We start from the raw sequence: 18,747 nt of genomic DNA on the forward strand, positions 1-18,747 counted from the left end.
ATAGGACTGCCTCTGTGTTTGTCATGATGTGAAAAAAGTTGGAAAAACTTCAGATATTGCTAATAAGGAAATTAGAGACATTATTTTCTTTCACTCAAGTTTCCTTAATGCCTGTTTTTTGTTTTGTTTTGTTTCCTGAGAACACTGCTATGATAACGTTCCCCTAAATGAAGGCAATTTAATAGTCTGTTTAGAAAAAGAAAAAGTGGTGGTTAAAATTTTGACCCACTCTTTCATTCTTTGAAAAGATAAACTCAACTCACATAACATGTTTTGTTTTGTTTTTCCCACTAGAGCTCGTGCAGAAGCTGAAGATGCAAGGCAAAAAGCAAAAGATGATGATGATGTAGGTTGACAATTTTGGAATTTTTTCCTTACCTTACCACATTTTGATATGTTGGGGAAGTCTTGATTAATTAAACTTTGGATATAGTATGATAAAGAAAATCAGAAGACATGTTTGTGGTCATGAGTAAGATATGCTTATGCTTCCACATTGTATCCAGATGCAAAGCTTTCTAGCTACATGTGGTGTACTCATCTTTCCCCTGTGGCTCTGTGCTCTGACCTGTGTCTGCATGTTTAAGTTCAAGGACTAACTGGGACATTTTGGAGTTTTTTATTTTTGTTTTGCTTGAAATTTTGACTTAGAAATACAAAAGCTTAATAATAAAAATTGTTTAATAGTATGAAACTTAAAAAGATTAAGTCTAGAACTTTAATAGTAGGCAATTAGCCCATATTGTTGTCAACATACTTAAATACTAAAGAATAAATATGAGCTTCTTGCCAATTTTATTAGCATACTAGTCATTCTGTTGGTAACTAGGTTATCTTTTCTATAACAGATGTTTGTTAATCAAGCATCAGAGATTTATGGGTGTCCTGGACAGAATGATTAGTTGGTACCCCTTCAATCTCTTAATTGTTTTTTTTCTTAATTGTTTTTAATATAATATTTGACACATAAAAATATATGTAACATAAGTAAGTTATGAATAATAACTTAATATTATAAATTAACAATATAAACCTACCACCCAACTAAACGCTAGAACATTTTCAAACATTGAAGCTATCCTGTGCTCCACCCTTCCACAGGAAACTATCCTATAGTCATTTTCCCACCTTAAAAAAATAATTTTATTATACTACGCATGTATGTATTCATACAAAGTAGGGTTTAATTTTCGTTGTTTTTGTGTTTTATACTGTGTTTCATCTTGGAGTCTTGTTTTACTCAGTATTGCTTTTGATATTCACCTGTGTTGTAATATAGTGCTATGTAGTTCACTCACAGTCACTGCTTTATAATATCCCATTGTATGAATATACTGCAATTTGTATTTCTGTTTTCCAGTTAATGAATATTTAGGTTCTCAGCTTTACTACCATAAACAATGCTGTTGATATGAACATTGTAGCACAAGTCTCCTGGTTTTTCCAGGGTATATACTTAGGAATGGGATTGCTGTATTGCAAACTCAGAGTCCTCTAATCGTTTGTTCTTTGACTTCTATTTAAAAGAGAGGCCATGTTCTGTGGCTAGAGAACAATGGAGGAGACTGCTAAAGGCTAAGCTCCGCCTCTTTCTTACTGTCCCAAGCCTTTCAGCTTTGATCCAAAATGTGCACACTCTACTCAGCAAAACAAAAGCTTTACAACTAATCCAGCCTTCCTCAGGAGGAGCCTTTAGAAATCAGCAATAGAAGGAAGTTGAATTGAACATGCTCGTTTTGTCTTACCATACTCAACATCCCTTATTCTCCCTAGGAAGAATTCTGATTAATACAGTTGTATCCATCTTGTATTTCTGTTGGTGTTTAAGTGACTCTTATAGTTGGGTACCTTGGTAACTAGCCGATTAGTTTATACTTTACTTTGGCCTTGTATGCATATGGATTGGTAGTTTGAGATAAATGAACCCCTTTTGGAACTAACCTGTAATTAATTTCTGAATGGCTACAATTTGTTATAGAATGAATTTAAAATAATGTAAGCAACATTTCCAGGTGAGCATATTAAATCTATATAGATAGCAGTTAACTCTTTTGGTTTTAGTTCAAAATATGAGCTACTCATTGTATTTCCTTTATGTTCAAATATTTGTATTTATATTAAGAAATTAAATAGGGTGGCCAGTTTGCTCAGTGGTTAGAGCACAGTGCTCATAACACCAAGGTCTCCGGTTCGATTCTCACATGGGCCAGTGAGCTGCACCCTCCACAACTAGATTGAAGACAACAACTTGACTTGAAGCTGATGGGTCCTGGGAAAAACACACTGTTCCCCAATATCCACCCCCCCAAAAAAAATTTTTTTAATGTTTGAAGAAAAAAGAAATTAAATAGTCTACCTCTAATCTTTTCAGTCATAAGTAATTACTTAAATCTATTGATTTTATTTTTATAAAGCTATTTTACTTTGATCAATTAGAGCAGACATTAAGGAATATTTAAAAGCTTAAAGATTTTGCTTAAGTTTGAGATAACACCAAAGCAGATACATGCTCCCAGAGTGATCTGTAGTCTTCTTTTCATTATAGAGTGATATTCCCACAGCCCAGAGGAAGCGTTTTACTAGAGTAGAAATGGCCCGTGTTCTAATGGAGAGAAACCAGTATAAAGAGAGATTGATGGAGCTTCAGGAAGCTGTTCGATGGACAGAGATGATTCGGTTTGTATGAGAAGTGCCTCTGGTGCTTTCTAGTATTGTTTCCTAGTTTTGAATGTTCCTTCATTCGGAATTAGAGTCCTGCCTTGGAGATCCAAGCCCCTTGCCCTGTTTACTAGGAGAGACTTTCTTAAAGTAACACTTGGAATTAGTAATAGAATGTGATCAAAGTGGGTACCTTTGGGACCAGTAGGGCTCTTGGAGAATGTTTCCATGATCTCTAAAATGCAATTGTTATTACTCAGGAATGATGGTCATTTTTCAAAAGAATGTAGAAATTGACACTGCTTTTGCAATAATGTCAAGAAAAGATAAGAATTTCACATAGGAAACAATCATTTTTACTCTGTCTGCCTATAAAATACTCTTGCTGAACCCACCCCCCAGTACCCCCATTTTCTGACTGCACAAAACACCACTTCCACTGAGGTCTTTGTCCGTTAGATCTTAAATCTCACCTCTGATGCTGCCATCTAACGGTCATATTCTCAGTAAAAGTATTCCTTTAATTTAGAAAGAACTCGTGAAAAGTTTGTAAATTAGTTATCCCCTAATTTGATCATATTTTTGAGTTTGGATTGTCATATCAGATTTACCAATAATAGTACACACTGACACTTGTTTTAGTTTATGAACATATTTCCTAACCTCAAACTTTTACAACCTTATGATAATATCATGTATTTACCAATTTATATGTCCTTTACCAATGTCATACTAGAACTCTTTCGTATAGAATATTTACCATTTGCTAAAATTATAATTGCTTACAGCTACCAAGAAGGAAAGCGAGCAATATACTTTAAAAAATTTTTTTTTATTTTTTAATTACAGTTGACATGCAATATTATATTAGTTTCAGGTGTGCAGCTTAGTGTTTAGGCAGTTGTATAACTTATGAAGTGGTCACCCCAATAAGTCTAGTACCCATCTGACACCATACATAGTTCCTACAATATTATTGACTATATTCCTTACGCTATACCCTACATCTCCATGACTGTTTTGTAACTACCAATTTGTACTTCTTAATCCCGTCCCCTTTATTGGACAAAGAAACAAATGTCCTCAGAAATGTGTTCTTAACTCTAGCATTTAATGGCTATTAAAGAAGTAATGAATGAATATTTTAAAAACTGAGGCATATAGGCAGGCTCCACTTTTCATTACTATTTTTAACTCTAGCAGTAAAGTGGTAGTCAACAAGTGAAAAGAAATGGTAGCTACTTTTAACTTTTTTCCATTGGGTTAAAAGATGTTTTTAATTTAATCTTTTTTTTCTTTAAAGTGAAAATAGGGCTTTCAAAGCGATGACAGAATCTTTCCCACCTTACTAAAGCAGTTTGGAATGCCTTACTTTCTGAAATTTTGTTGAATTACCTATCAATCCAGTGTATCCCCTTCCCTGGGTCATCTTTTCAGTGATAGAAAAGTTTTAGTCCTGTGAAAAATGACCCATCGGAACAGTAAAGTTGTGAGAGCTGGGTGTATAAGATGATACAGACCTTTATGTAAAGACAGGAATTCACAAGGTCATATTTTGATAAAAGGGAGAGTTGGAAGATATCTTTTCAATAAAAATGTTTAAATATTAACATTCAGGCATGTTAGCTATCTATCCAGCACAGGTAATAATCTCATATTTATCAGCAGACTGAGCTCTTTGAGGGAGGGATAGTATTTTATTTATCTAAGTTGTTGTTGCCTTAGCAGACTGACTGACACATTATAGATCAAAGTAATTACTTACTGAATTTAATTGTTGACTCTCTTCTGTGTAGCCCATGAACTTCTTGGGTCCTCCGTTCTTTAGCTAGAAAGTGAGAACCCCTCACTGATAACACATTTTTTTCTTTTTCTTTCTTTTTTAATGTAGAGCATCAAGAGAAAACCCAGCCATGCAGGAAAAAAAAAGGTCAAGCATTTGGCAGTTGTAAGTATCTAAAAATACACAAACACATTAGTATTTTGAGACAAGATTACAGTCAAAACTTATTTTCAAGAATAATTTTGGTGTCTCCTTCCTTATTCAGTCCCTCCCTCCCTCCCCGTCTCTCCTCCTTTCGTAAATATGAGGTATACAGCTAAACTGAACTTTTTCTTTTTGCTATGTAGTGTGCCAGCTCGGTAAGGCTGTTCTTGAGGACAAAAATAATGCTGTCGTAAGCCGCATCATTGGTTATGCATTTGGTGGAATCCTCTGCTAAATTAAATAAAATAATGGGGAATTATTCATGGAGTTGATAATTACCTAGATCCCCATTAAATACTTACTGACTGACTGGTTGTGTGATTATAAGGAACTTTACAAAGTGAAGATTAGAAATTTACTGTTTGTGGGGTTTGAGTAGTGTCTGTTTTGGACTGGAGTTATGCTCATGCCAGAAGCATTGTGCATTTACTGCTTAATACTTACCCCTTTTTGTTGAATCTGCTATTTAATAGAGAAGTGTTGTGGGGGTATTTTTTGTTTTTTGTTCTGAATGGATGTGAAAATAGTATTTAAATAGAGCTTAATATGAAAAATGTGTAAGATGTGTGCTAAACTGGTGATATGTGTTCTAGTACTTAATTATGACTTTTTAAAACTGGCGTGCTAAGCTTCTGTTCAAACTATGAAGCCATAACCTTGCTGTTTCACCACCACTTTTACACTGCACCAAGTAGGAGCTAGCTAAAGGAGCCATCTTACTTTATTTCTTTGTTATGGGAAGCTCCCTGTACTTAAGAACTTTTCCTTTCATAGTGTGAATTGCTAATTAACAAACAGGGATCTACCTTGCTAAGCAATAGTTTCTCTTTCCTAAATGTCTGTGTTTGGCTGTGAGTTATTGCTAAGGCTGTACTGTACGACTACAAAAAATCTTTTTGCCGGTTTCTAACTCACTGCCTTGTAAAAGCACTCTGGAATTTGTGAGGAAATGTAGATTGTTCTTCACAGTACATGTAGCACACACACACTCACTTTTTCCTTTTTAGTTTCAGCCGACTTTTCAGCTCCTCAAGTAATACTACTAAGAAGCCCGAACCACCTGTTAATCTGAAGTATAATGCACCCACCTCTCATGTTACGCCTTCTGTTAAGAAAAGAAGCAGCACCTTATCTCAACTCCCTGGCGATAAGTCCAAAGCCTTTGATTTCCTTAGTGAAGAGTAAGTATTTTCCAGACTAGTGATTGTGCCCTAAATAAATGAACAGTTCAGAATGTTCTTTCTGCTTATCAGATCAGCTATAAGCATTCAGATAAATGTATAAATAGAGTATTTCTGTAACTTGGCTACCTGTAAGTAAAGTACTTGTAGTCAATACCTTTTATAAAAATTACATTTCACAGTTTTCATAAAAAGAAGGAATTTTTTTTTTTGAATGTCTCCTTTTGGCTGGTATTATAACATGGGTAAATATTAATTGAAATGTTAAAGGCCTATATAAGCCTTTATCCTAAATGTTTGAACATTAACGTTGGTGTCAGAAGGACCTGGTTTTCCATTCTGACTCTGCTTCTCATTAGGTACATGAACTTGGGCAAGATAATGTCTCAGAACCCCAGTTTCTCTGCCTAGAAAATGAATATGATTACCTGTCTCAGAGGTGTTAGGATTAAATTAGTGTCTGTAAAATGTCTGACGCAGAAGTAGATTTGTTTACTATGAGATACATAGCAAGTCACCTCACAAAAATTTAAATGGCCCAAAGAAAGACAAATTATTTTCAGAATCATTTTTATAGTATTTTACTCTACAGCTCTAAAGCTTACCTAGTCAGTTTACATTTTTGTGTCCTGAAACAAGTTAATGGGATCCAAAAGTTAACCTATATTATCTTCCTGAGAAGACATTAATTTATTGATCTTCAGTCACATTTAGCACATTGCCTGACACTAGAAAATTCTCAGTAAATATTTGTTAAATGAACAAAAAAAGAGGCGCCAAAAATATTTAAGAATTTTTCCTTTTCGTATGGCCCAGATCTGAAACCTGATGTAAATTTGATGGTTGATGACTCAACAGGCTGCTTGCTAACCTGTGAAAGCTTGGGCACTGTATTTACTGCATAACTTTAAAGGACCAGTTTTAGTATAACACTTTAAGGAGGAATCTTAGTCTGAAGTAAACTAATTTGAAATCATGTAATTTTTGTGTTGTTATTTTTGCTGTTTTAGTGGGAGAGCTTTTGTTACATTCATTTAATTAAAAAAGGAAATTTCTTTTCTTTTTAGAACTGAAGCTAGTTTAGCCTCACGCAGAGAACAAAAGAGAGAACAGTATCGTCAGGTAAAGGCACATGTTCAGAAGGAAGACGGGAGAGTGCAAGCTTTTGGCTGGAGTCTGCCTCAAAAGTATAGACAGGTAACATGTGAACATGGTAAGAGCATCTCTTTGCATGGGGAGTCGCAGGGGGAGAGGAGTATGCCTGGGCATGAAGGACTCTAATACACACCGCATACCCGCTCTTTTCCAGCTGCATGGACTTGCCATCCATTTAGAGAAGTTTGTTGAGGGTAGTGGTTTTCAGGCTGTTCTCCAGAGCCCTAGAGCTCAAAAGAAATGCCTCTGAGTCTGTGAGGTGGGAGAGGCGTCAATGGGAGGTGGCGGAGAGCATGAAACTTGAGGGATCCAGCTCTGTTTTTATATTTGAAGGTTTCATTTTTTAAAAAAACAGCATCTATTATTTAAAAGTTTTAAGAAGACATTGGCCTGGAACCTTTCAAACTGTTGTCTTGAAACTCAGTTCAGTCTTCAGGAACTTTACCTGTCTACTCCATTTTCCCTACTCCTACAAGACTCAGCTCATGCTTACACACACACACACAAATTCCCACACATATGTGAATTAGTGTGTCTCTTCTGAGCTCCCGTAGCCTCTTGTTTCTCTAATTGCCACTTGATTTTCTCATTTTACAAATGAGAACGACAAAATTAACTTGAACCTGATTTCAAAGAGTAAATTATGTAACAGCAGAGCTTGCTCGTGTCTCAGTGGTTCTGTAAGTTCACTTTTGGTGAGGCTTAGCAATGTCTTTCTCTCCCCTCCACATTTACTAGGTAACCAATGGTCAAGGGGAAAATAAGATGAAAAATTTACCTGTGCCTGTCTATCTCAGACCTCTAGATGAAAAAGATGCATCAATGAAGGTAAATTAATTTTGAAGTTAAAGGAGATATGTCCTAAATTCTGGGTGAATTGTTTTTCTAAACCAAAAATGTTAAATTCTACTTTTGTGGATCAGATTATTATTTATTTTGTAGTTTTAAACCAGGATGACTTTTAATATTAAAGATCTATATTTATTGTCATTGGCTTTTAAAAATATATGGAAAATTCGAAACATTTTTGGAGAGGAAATGACTTAATACCTTTTTTTTTTTTTAACTCAAAAGCTGTGGTGTGCTGTTGGCGTCAATTTATCTGGTGGGAAGACCAGAGACGGCGGCTCTGTTGTTGGAGCAAGTGTGTTTTACAAGGATGTTGCTGGTCTGGATGCAGAAGGCAGCCAACAGCGAAGTGCCTCTCAGAGCAGTTTAGACAAGTTGGACCAGGAACTTAAGGTACTCGCATGCGCAGCGGAGACCTGATGAGACTATTAGTTTAGCTCTTTGGTCAAAAACTTACTTCTGGATTCAACTTCTAATTAGGATTACAATGCCCCTGCTTACTCCTCATTTTCTCTTTTTAAAATCAATTTTTTTGAGATATATTTTACACACAAAAAAGTATATTCTTGAAATGGGTACAGTTCAAAGTTTCAACAAATGTATGCACCTATGTAGTAACAATCATTACAGTCAGGATATGGAACATTTTAGTCACCGATCTGCTTTAACTGCCAGTTTTTAGTCTGCTAATTAATATGGAGTGGTAGTTATATTTTCAGCCTTCCAAATAGTCTGGAAGTAAACTTGGAAGAGTATTGCCCTTGACTGTAACAGCACAGCCTTACAGGTATTTACCCATACATCATTTCAAACACTCATTTTCCTTACTTTGCCCTGCAGGAGCAGCAGAAGGAGTTTAAAAATCAAGAAGAATTATCCAGTCTAGTCTGGATCTGTACCAGCACTCATGCAGCTACAAAAGTTATCATTATTGATGCTGTTCAACCAGGCAACATCCTAGACAGCTTCACTGTTTGCAACTCTCATGTTCTGTGTATAGCAAGTGTACCAGGTAAGAGTGAGCTGTGCCCCTGCTTTCCCATGGTCCACCTCCTTTGTAGGACCTAATTCAAAATGAACTGGAAACAAATGACTAAACAAAATATTTCCAGATATTTGAAGAAAATGAAACAGTGGTAATATTAGAAGATGGCTGGGAGGCAGAGGGCAAGGGGGTATTTAGGTTGATTGGTAAGGGAAGGGCTTCTAAAGTGTTGGGTTAAATCTTATATGATGTTAAAAATTAAAGACGTTTGTAATATAGCCACAGTGGAATAGTATTCAGCCATAAAAAGGAATTAAAACTTTACACTAAGTGAAATAAGCCAGACACAAAAGGGCAAATATTGTACGATTCCACTTACATGAGGCAAATTCATAAAGACAGAAGTAGATTAGAGAGATTACCTGGGGCAGGTAGGGGTGTTGGGGCTCGGGGAACAGAGAGTTATTGTTTAATGGATACAGCTTTTCTGTTTGGGGTGATGGGAAAGTTTTAGACATAGGTAGTTTTGATGGCTGTACAACATTGTAAATGCTACTGAATTTTACACTTAAAAAACAGTGAAAATGGCAAATTTTATGTTATATATATTTGACTACAATAAAATTTTTTAATGTGATAAGAATAAAAACAGCTTTCTAAATTAAAAGAACTGAAGAAGTTTATATTGTAAATGCTTAGTTTTTAAATGTCTTACTAATGTCATAAAGCACAGTATACATTTAGGGTGATTAATTTTTACTATGGTAGCAGAAGTTTGTTTCAAACAGCAAACAGTATTTCAAACAGCAAACTGTTTTGCCAACTTGACACATATAATTAGCTTTCATTGTTTTTAACCTCATTAGGTGGCTGCCCAGGACCTCATATTAGAAACAGAAACATCATTTCTGACATTTTCATGTTTGCTTATGCTTGTATTAAAAGAAGTATTATCTTAAACTTTTAAGCTACACCTTCCCATTTTGTGAAGGTTACGTTAAACAAAATTTAAAGCCACCATTTTGTCAGTCTATTCAAATAACTATTTGTCTCACCTGCACACACTTATTTCAAGCAACTACAGTGCTTTTATGAAGAAAATACTATTTGTATGAGTTTACTCAGTGTTAAAAGAAGGTTTATCTTATTTTTTAGGAGCACGAGAAACAGACTACCCTGCGGGAGAAGAGCTTTCAGAATCTGGACAGGTAGACAAAGCGTCTCTATGTGGAAGCATGACAAGCACTAGCTCGGCAGAGACAGACAGCCTGTTGGGAGGCATCACAGTGGTTGGTTGTTCAGCAGAAGGTGTGACAGCAACTGCCACTTCCCCTAGTACCAACGGTGCTTCACCAGTGATGGAAAAACCACCAGGTATAGCTGTCCCTTTGCATACCATCTGTATAGAGTCTGAGCCTATCCCATATGCCTCATTGTGGACTGAATTTAGATCTTAAAGTAACAAGGATGAAAGAGCTTAAAGAAGATGTTATAATGCCTGTTAAATGAAATCGTGAGGTGTTTTGTTTTTTTTTTAAATGATGAATTCTTAATTTCATGAGCATGTGGAGGAGGAAAGGATAGGTGGAGAGAAATTCTTTAGTGGAGGTTTGTGTAAGGAAATTATTGGTAGAAAAGTTCAAAGTCAGAATGGTTAGCACGTTATATTTATTTTTTAGAAAAGGAAGCAGAAAATAGTGAGGTTGATGAAAATGTTCCAACAGCAGAAGAAGCAACTGAAGCCACAGAAGGCAATGCAGGGTCAGCTGAAGACACCGTGGACATCTCCCAAACCGGCGTGTACACAGAGCATGTCTTTACAGATCCTTTGGGAGTTCAAATCCCAGAAGACCTCTCACCAGTGTATCAGTCAAGGTATACAAATGGGTCAGCAACTTAGGAAACCAGATAAGCACACACACAAAAGGAACCAAAATAGTCCGAAATAGCCAAACTATTCCCACTAATTGGCATTGTTGTGGCACACTTAGATTCCCACTGTCTTCATTTATTCCTTCCACTTCATTCTCTCTGGATCTTTTTTTCTCATTTGTTCTCTTTTACTTCTGACTTAAAAGAAAAATCTTGTCTATCAAGTATATTAGTCAAAATCTTCCTGGTGATATTCTCCTCTGGTATGATTTTTTTTGAATTGTTGTACTCATTGTCTTCCATTCTTTAATAACTTTTGACATTTTAATCCCCACCCCTACTCTCTCTCCCATTCTAGTTATAAAATTGGCCATTGTTTCAATTTCCCACGTGGGCTTGAATGACCTTTGTGAATTTAGTTTTCTGGCAAATATTTTATTAGAAAACAATTTGTTTGGGGCTCTTCCTTTAAAAGTTGGTTAATCTAGGCCCATTTAGTGAATTCTTTAATTTCTTTTCTTGCCTTCTCTAGGCCTTACAGAAAATTCTTCCTCTTAGTGTATGGAGCAACCAAGTGTCTATTAATATTTACTTGTTAATTTAAGAATAATCATCTCTTTAGAATTAGTACATTCATTTGTCTGTTTTGAATTTGATAGCCTAGTTATATCTTTTTAGTATATGTGCTCTGACAATCTACTTAAAGAAAGGTTTAGGGGTAGAATATAAGCATGTTTCAGTTTATTAATTTGTTTTAGAAAATTTTTTTATGCTTTAGCCTCGTGTATGTGTGTGTGTGTGTGTGTGGTGTGTGTGTGTGTGTGTGTGTGTGTGTGTGTGTGTGTTTGTAGGTAAAACAAACTATACCTCCCCCTTTCCTCTGAGAAGAAACTGAGAAAATTCAACATAACTGTAAGGGAAAGCCATAATTATAGCCTGGATATTAACCGCTATGTTTCATTGCCATGTCTTAAGTCCCTTATTTTTTAGAACCTGTACCTTGAGCATCCTAGTATGTTAATGTTATTTTGGTACAATTGTTGAAATATTTAATGTAAACATTTATATATTTAATTCAACATTTATATTTAATGTAAACATTTAACTTTTGGCTTTGGAATTTTTTTTGTTTGAGCTTTTATCTTAAATTATAAAGTAAAATATAGTAATGATCAATTCCTGAAAACGAAGCACATTCAGATTTTTTTTCCCTTTTGTCCCACCTTTCCCAGTAGTGACTCAGATGCATATAAAGATCAAATATCAGTATTGCCAAATGAACAAGACCTGGTGAGAGAAGAAGCCCAGAAAATGAGTAGTCTTTTACCAACTATGTGGCTTGGAGCTCAGAATGGCTGGTAGGTGCCAACTCTTTTAATATTAGAGTATCTTTAGTCTTTTACCTTTGCTTTTGAAATCAGAAGATAAGCAAAATGTGGTACATACAAATACAAGCAAAAAGTACATATTAAAGCAAAGAATTTTATATACACACATGTTGAGGTTATGTTGCAACTATCTCATAAACTGGACTTACATTGGTTCTGAATGGTAAACCATATGTTTCTTTGTCACAGTGTTCCCTTTATATAATCTTGGAAGAAGAAGTAAATAAAATTTTTAAATCTGGGTGACCCAGAAAGATTCTGAACAGCACAGAGACAGAATTATTGATGCATAGAAGGTTTATATAGGCTAGAGTGTGTTCAGGAAATACTAGGAATTAAACTAATGTATTTGGCTTCAGGAAGGCGCAAATCCATATACAACTTTTTAGCAGAGTTACTAGGAAAAGCAGTCTGTAAGCTTCGGAGGTGATAACTAACATTACATGGTTTGTTCACTTTCTAGCAGTGTGGGGAGTGTTAACAAAATTGTACATGTCCAAAGGTTAATAAGCAAGGTCACTAGTGTATCTTTTCCATAGGCGTCTAAAACTATAAAACGAAGGGTTGGGAAACTTTTTTCATGAAGAGTCGGATAAGAATTGTTAGGCTTTGTGGCCATGTGATCTCGAACAACTTCTCAGCTGTGCTGTTGAGGTGCAAAAGCAGCCATTGCATTGACAGTACGTAAGTGGAGTAGTGGGGCTGTGTTCCAAGAAACTTTGTTTATGAACATTGAAGTGTGAATTTCATACAAATCTCATACATCATAAAATACTCTTCTTTTGATTTTTCCCAACCGTTTAAAAATGTAAAAACCATTTTTTACATTTGACAGGTGGAGGGCTGGATGTATCCTGTAGGCCATAGTTTTCCACTCCCTGTTGTAAACCACTCTGTCATCAGAAAGCTATAGTTCAGTCAAGTAGAAAAGTAAGATAACATTTTAAATAGGATTTTAGCCAAAGACTCTGACGTATGGGGTGACGTGAAACTAACTGACCATGCATTATTCTAGTTCTGGCTTTTCAGTCTTCATATGTTTCTGGTTGCTTAAGCAGCTTATTTCTCTGCCTTAGGCCTACCCTTACTCTCGTTTTTTTCCTAAAATTTGTATGTTACTCTTCTTTCCTCCTGAAGGAGCTTTGTATTAGATATAAGCAATGACTTGATGTTCTCTATGCCTTACCAGTCTTGATTTTGTTCTTGCAGTTTGTATGTCCATTCATCTGTAGCCCAGTGGAGGAAATGTCTCCATTCTATTAAACTTAAAGATTCGATTCTCAGTATTGTGTAAGTTTCATTTTAGAAATTCTTTCTTTTAAAAATATCTATTTTGGTATAAACTAAATTTTAAGACTATTAAAGCTAACATGTGCTAAATGACTAAATCAATATCCAGATTTGTTTCCCTCTTTATAGAATTAGAGAAGTTGAGTGCAGTTGAAGCCTAACTAGAAAGTAAAATAGAAAACTTAAAGTAGAAAACTTGCCAAATGTGATTCCTTACCATACTATGAGTTCTTTAGTACTTTGAGGAGAAAAACCAATTGATACCTGTTAATTTACAAAAATCAGTTTGTTTCTTAAGTCACAGAGCTGACTCTGTTAGTTCTCCTTAAGGTGTGTGTCTCTGGTCTGTGGACCTTTTCTCTGTAGTCTTCGATGAGGAGGGTAGTTTGGGTCAGAAAGTGAACACCTGAGGCGCCACATGTGCTATTTATTTAGTTCAGCTGACATTTTCATAGCAAGACTTTCTCAATGATGAAAAGAGTGTGTTCATTTAGGTTCTAATGTAAGCTCTTCATCTGTCGCATACTGGCCCTCTGAGAGCCTCTGAATTAGTTCAGTAGCATGTGGTCCCTTCTGTATTTCCGGATGGAGAGTTCTGAAATCCTTTGCCCTGTTTGCAGACATGTGAAAGGAATTGTGTTAGTGGCCCTGGCTGATGGCACCCTTGCAATCTTTCACAGAGGAGTTGGTGAGTTGTTATGAATCTATTACATGCTCACTAATATGTTGCTTTGCAAAAGCATTTTCAAGTAGATTGGCTTTTTATGTTTTAAAGAAATGATGCTTAATAGGAGAAAGAATAAAGATTTAAACTGAATACTAACAATGTATACGATCAGAAAATACGTGAGTGCCTGCTTAGAGGTATGTATATACATTAATAGTATGCCACTGAAAATATGCTTACCATAATGAACAAGTAGTTTAGCATTTTGTGGTCCTCTTATATGATCTGATATGGAGACATTTATTTTTTATTCATATATTTATTAAATTGGGAGAAATTTAGTGAGAGGATATGTTTTCTTTTGTCCAGTATTTTAAAAATAATTTGCACCCACTTCCATTTAGTAAATATTTTTAAAAAAATTTTTAAGTGGGTATGGTTTAATCACTTTCATGACACATTATTTATATTCTTCCCCTTTAAAAGCACTGTTACTACCAACTTCACATGGAGGGGTGGTGGTGTCAGAAAACCTTCCTTGAGTGAATTAAGGGAATCGAGCACGTAACACTTCATAACTCTTGGTACATGTATCAACCAGAAATGGTACTTCATTCCCTACCTGCTAGATTGGTAGATCAGATCAGGGAAATATAAAAATGTAGATACACTAAATGTGGATTCTAACAAAGCTTTCCCCAGACTCATATGCTTTTGTGCTTGGGGGCTTTGTAACTAACTGGTACCTAGAGATTGCAGGTTAATGACTACGTAACAGAAAGAGTAACAGGCCCCTGTTTTACCTTATTCAGGCCGGTACAGACTTTATTTGAGCTTAACCCTCACCATAATTTATGAGGAAGGTTCTATTATATCCTCATTTTATAGATGAGGAAACTGAGGCACAATTTTAGTTACTTGTTCTTGGTCGCTCGGCTAGTAAATGGAATAGCCTAGAAAAAATGGAATAGTAAATGTTTTGGTAAACTGAATACAAAATTATGTTGACAAAATAAGACAAAGTCCATTTAATAAGGATAAACGTAAAGTCCTATGTTTGGGTTCAGAAGAATAAGATAGAGGAGACACGTCTGAAGAGTGAGAATTAACCTAAAGGTTGACTCCAAATTCCATATGAGTTAGTTAACACCTTCAGTCTCATGGAAATGAGTACCCAGAACAGGGCTGGTGATAATCCTGCTCCATTCTGGTAGAGAGACAACATTAAATAGACATGGACAAAGCAGAGTTGGGATGAAGGGTCCATAAACTGTGATATGCACAAAACCTGTGCCAAGGATGCTTGGTTTTGAGAGTAGAAGACATAGGGCAGTAACAAAGAAGTTGGACCGGATTTATTGTTTGTTTCCCTTGGGCAAAACTACAGACTAATGGGCGATTACATACGAGGAGGCGGACTTTAGCTAGCTATGGGGGAATATCTTTTTTGACAGTTAATATCTTTATGAAAATGGAACAGCTGCTTTGTGAGGCAGTACATTTTCTTCCACTAAAATTATTCAAGCACAGCTACAAAGCGAAGCAAACTTCCAGTAGTTTCTTCTCATTTGTATTTCTGTTACCACTAAAATTATAGTACACATGATTCCTAAAGTGTTAGCAGTTGAGGTGCCCTTGACTTCTCAAGAAAATGTATCAAAATGCAAGCGAGTGAGAGATAATATCCCCCGAATAACTTTAAATCCATTCGTAAGATATTATTCAAAATAGATAACTTACAACCGATTTATCACGTCACTACTGTTGAGAGCATGGGGGTCCAGGTACTACTGGGTGGCACGTTGAGGTCTCTTCCAAGTTTGCAGTTTATAGAATAAGAGAACTGACTCTCTGCAAATAAAAGATACACTGAATACATGGTATTAGGGGGTGCTTCATCGATAAAGTTAATTATGCACCCTATAGAATGTTTCTTGTGTTAAAATTGAGTAAAAGGTGGTGTGCATTAACTCTTAATCAATTTCTTCATTTAAAGACGGGCAGTGGGATTTGTCAAACTATCACCTGTTAGATCTTGGACGGCCTCACCATTCCATCCGATGCATGACTGTGGTCCATGACAAAGTCTGGTGTGGCTATAGGAACAAAATCTATGTGGTTCAGCCAAAGGCCATGAAAATAGAGGCAAGTTAACCCACGTTTTCTGTCCTTACTGAATTTGTATTTCCTGAAGGTTCTAAGACTGTTTTCCGCTTCTGTAGAAATTGTTTTCTGAATCTGTGTTTCAGGGCACTTCAGTGATACATTGATGGCTTTCTGTGTTCCTTCAGCTCTTGATACTTTTGACTTTGAGGGTGGGAAATTTTTTTTTTTAAAGGAAAAAGAAGATTAACACAAATGTTTCACGTGTCCCAGTAGCCCCAGATGCATCCGGTTATTGTTTGAATACATGGTTCTTGATGTAATTAGGTGTGGGTTGCTGGGGAGGGGGCTCCCAAGTCTCTGCCTCCCTGTGTGTGTTTAGGCAAATCCATATATGTGTCAAAGACTGAGAAATAATATTACACTGGGGACTTGTTGTAAAAGTAAAACCTCTTAGCATTGCTTTCTTTAAAAAAAGTTTTGCAGTAATACATAAATTCATTCTAACTGTTTAAAAAAAGAAAAACTTACAAAAGGAAAATGTTAAGGTGGAAGGTCCCCTCTTCCCTTTGTCCCAAATCTCATTCCCTTACCTAAAAGTCCCAAAGTTAACCATTTGGTGTTTATTTTTCAGATCTATTCCCTACATGCGCGCACGTGCAAAGACACACACACACACACACACACCAATGTAGGTTCCTTTAGTTTAATTATAAGTGGTATCTTCATGTATTTCTCTGCAACCATACAAATTCTTGAGATCAAATTCAGTCTTTTTGTTGAACACTGTCACATAGAATGGATGTATGTGCCAGTATCGCTTTCATAAGTCAGTATCCTGTTCAGTGTTGAAATCCAGCTTCTCTTTGTTCTTTATTTTGTTTTGCAGTCCAGGATAAAAGCAATTGTGTATAGAAGAGCGATCATATTTAGTAAACAATATTTAGGCTCCTCTTGCAATATACATTCTGCCAAATCGTCAGTTTTTAAACACAAACTCCTACTTAATTAAAGTAACATGATTGAACACTTTTTCCTAGAAATCGTTTGATGCACATCCCAGGAAGGAGAGCCAAGTGCGGCAGCTTGCATGGGTGGGTGATGGTGTGTGGGTCTCCATTCGTTTGGATTCCACACTCCGCCTCTATCATGCACACACTTACCAGCATCTGCAGGATGTGGACATTGAGCCTTATGTAAGCAAAATGTTAGGTAAGTTTCCAAAGCATTTTATTTTTGTCAATTAAAGAAAATGTTTTATTTTTCAATGGTCTCAAATGCTGAGTAGAACCAGTGACTAAGTTGAGCTCTTATCACTGAAAGCGTCAGACAGATAGCTACTCCATCTACCCTGTCATTATGGGGATCATTTTTGTCTCCTCTTTTCTTTCCCACATCTAACCTTTGTGGGCGACTGTCAAGCCTGCCTCCAAAAATACCTTCAATCAATTACTTCTTTATCTTTGTCACTATCCCTGTAGACCAGGCCACTGTGCTTTCTCCACTGGATAACCCCGAACCTCCTAACTGGTCTCCCTGTTTTCACTCCCGTCTGTTCTCTGCATAGTAACCACTACGCAGTGTCACTGTGACGTACTTCCACTTACATAAGGCCGGCCACTTTTAGAATATTCCTGCCTCAGGTGAAGTTACACTTTGTGACATGACCAGAAGAATCTAAGGGGCCCGGACCACTCTCCTCACTCACTCTGTTCTGTCCACACTGACCCTTACACTACAAGTTCCTTCCCATCTCTGAGCCCTCCCATGTGCTGTATCCTCTGCCTGAGAACGTCTTCTTGGTCCCTTTTTACTTGGCTTTCGGCCCATAGCTCACGTGTCACGTTCAGATCTCCCAGTTTGATATAGGTCCCCTTACACCTTTTCTTCGTGGACCTGTCATTAGTGCGGTTGCCCTGGCATTACGTGCTTCTTGTTTACTATATCTCTGCCCCACAGACCATAAGCCCCATGAAGGGCCGGGACCATTTCGGGGTGTTCCCTGCTGTATCCTTCCTCCTAATGCAGAGCTGTATGACTATTAGGGATGACATAAACGATTCCTTTATGAAGAGAGATTCAACTGCATCGGTGGTTTTTATCTCTTTAGAGTCTTTGCCCTCAGAAAACCTGATGATAGGTATTGTACCCTCCCTGGAACCGGACATATATACACATAAACCCAGACTAATTTCAGGGCAAGACTTTGACCACAGGTGAAAGGTCTCTGGCTTAGACTGAATAAAGGTTCCTTCTGACACAGTGATTCTTTAATCTTACTCTCAGCTCTTACAAGTAGAACTTTATGACTGACTAAATGCTCTTTGTCTTAAATGTATTATCTGTTTAATAATTTAGCCTCTCAAATAACAGAAGATGAGATCAGTTTAAAATTTCCCTTGAAATGAAAAAGTGCATCTATTCTCTCTAAATTATATGCCTTCAGTTTCCTAAAATTTCTGAACTGCTATCAAACCTATATATGTGAACAAGGGAAGAGTGTAGGTTTTGTTAGCAAAGATTTTTTTTTTTTAATCTATTCAAAGAAATTTAAGGCAAACCAGAACTCTTTCAGCTTACACAATTGAAGGACATTTGATTTCCCAATTTAG

At 36.3% G+C, this 18,747-nt stretch overlaps 1 protein-coding gene across 17 annotated transcripts in view; it reads left to right on the top strand.

The window, feature by feature from the left end:
* The window catches only part of SPAG9 (sperm associated antigen 9), a 110,426-nt gene that overhangs the window by 76,437 nt on the left and 15,242 nt on the right, over positions 1-18,747 (top strand). For 8 of the 17 annotated variants that reach the window (XM_081027873.1, XM_081027864.1, XM_081027863.1 and 5 more), the window contains 15 exons: positions 295-346; positions 2,546-2,676; positions 4,550-4,606; positions 5,653-5,826; positions 6,894-7,023; positions 7,720-7,809; positions 8,056-8,223; positions 8,671-8,842; positions 9,971-10,189; positions 10,495-10,690; positions 11,920-12,045; positions 13,285-13,365; positions 13,986-14,053; positions 16,029-16,177; positions 17,176-17,347. In XM_081027873.1, coding sequence (XP_080883999.1) covers positions 295-346; positions 2,546-2,676; positions 4,550-4,606; positions 5,653-5,826; positions 6,894-7,023; positions 7,720-7,809; positions 8,056-8,223; positions 8,671-8,842; positions 9,971-10,189; positions 10,495-10,690; positions 11,920-12,045; positions 13,285-13,365; positions 13,986-14,053; positions 16,029-16,177; positions 17,176-17,347 — 1,985 coding nt within the window. The remainder of the gene's footprint in view (positions 1-294; positions 347-2,545; positions 2,677-4,549; positions 4,607-5,652; positions 5,827-6,893; positions 7,024-7,719; positions 7,810-8,055; positions 8,224-8,670; positions 8,843-9,970; positions 10,190-10,494; positions 10,691-11,919; positions 12,046-13,284; positions 13,366-13,985; positions 14,054-16,028; positions 16,178-17,175; positions 17,348-18,747) is intronic. The other 9 variants (XM_081027874.1, XM_081027872.1, XM_081027876.1 and 6 more) reach the window with 4 other exon arrangements.

The sequence above is a fragment of the Rhinolophus hipposideros genome, assembly GCF_964194185.1.
Source record: "Rhinolophus hipposideros genome assembly, chromosome: 20".
Taxonomy (NCBI): Eukaryota; Metazoa; Chordata; class Mammalia; order Chiroptera; family Rhinolophidae; genus Rhinolophus; species Rhinolophus hipposideros.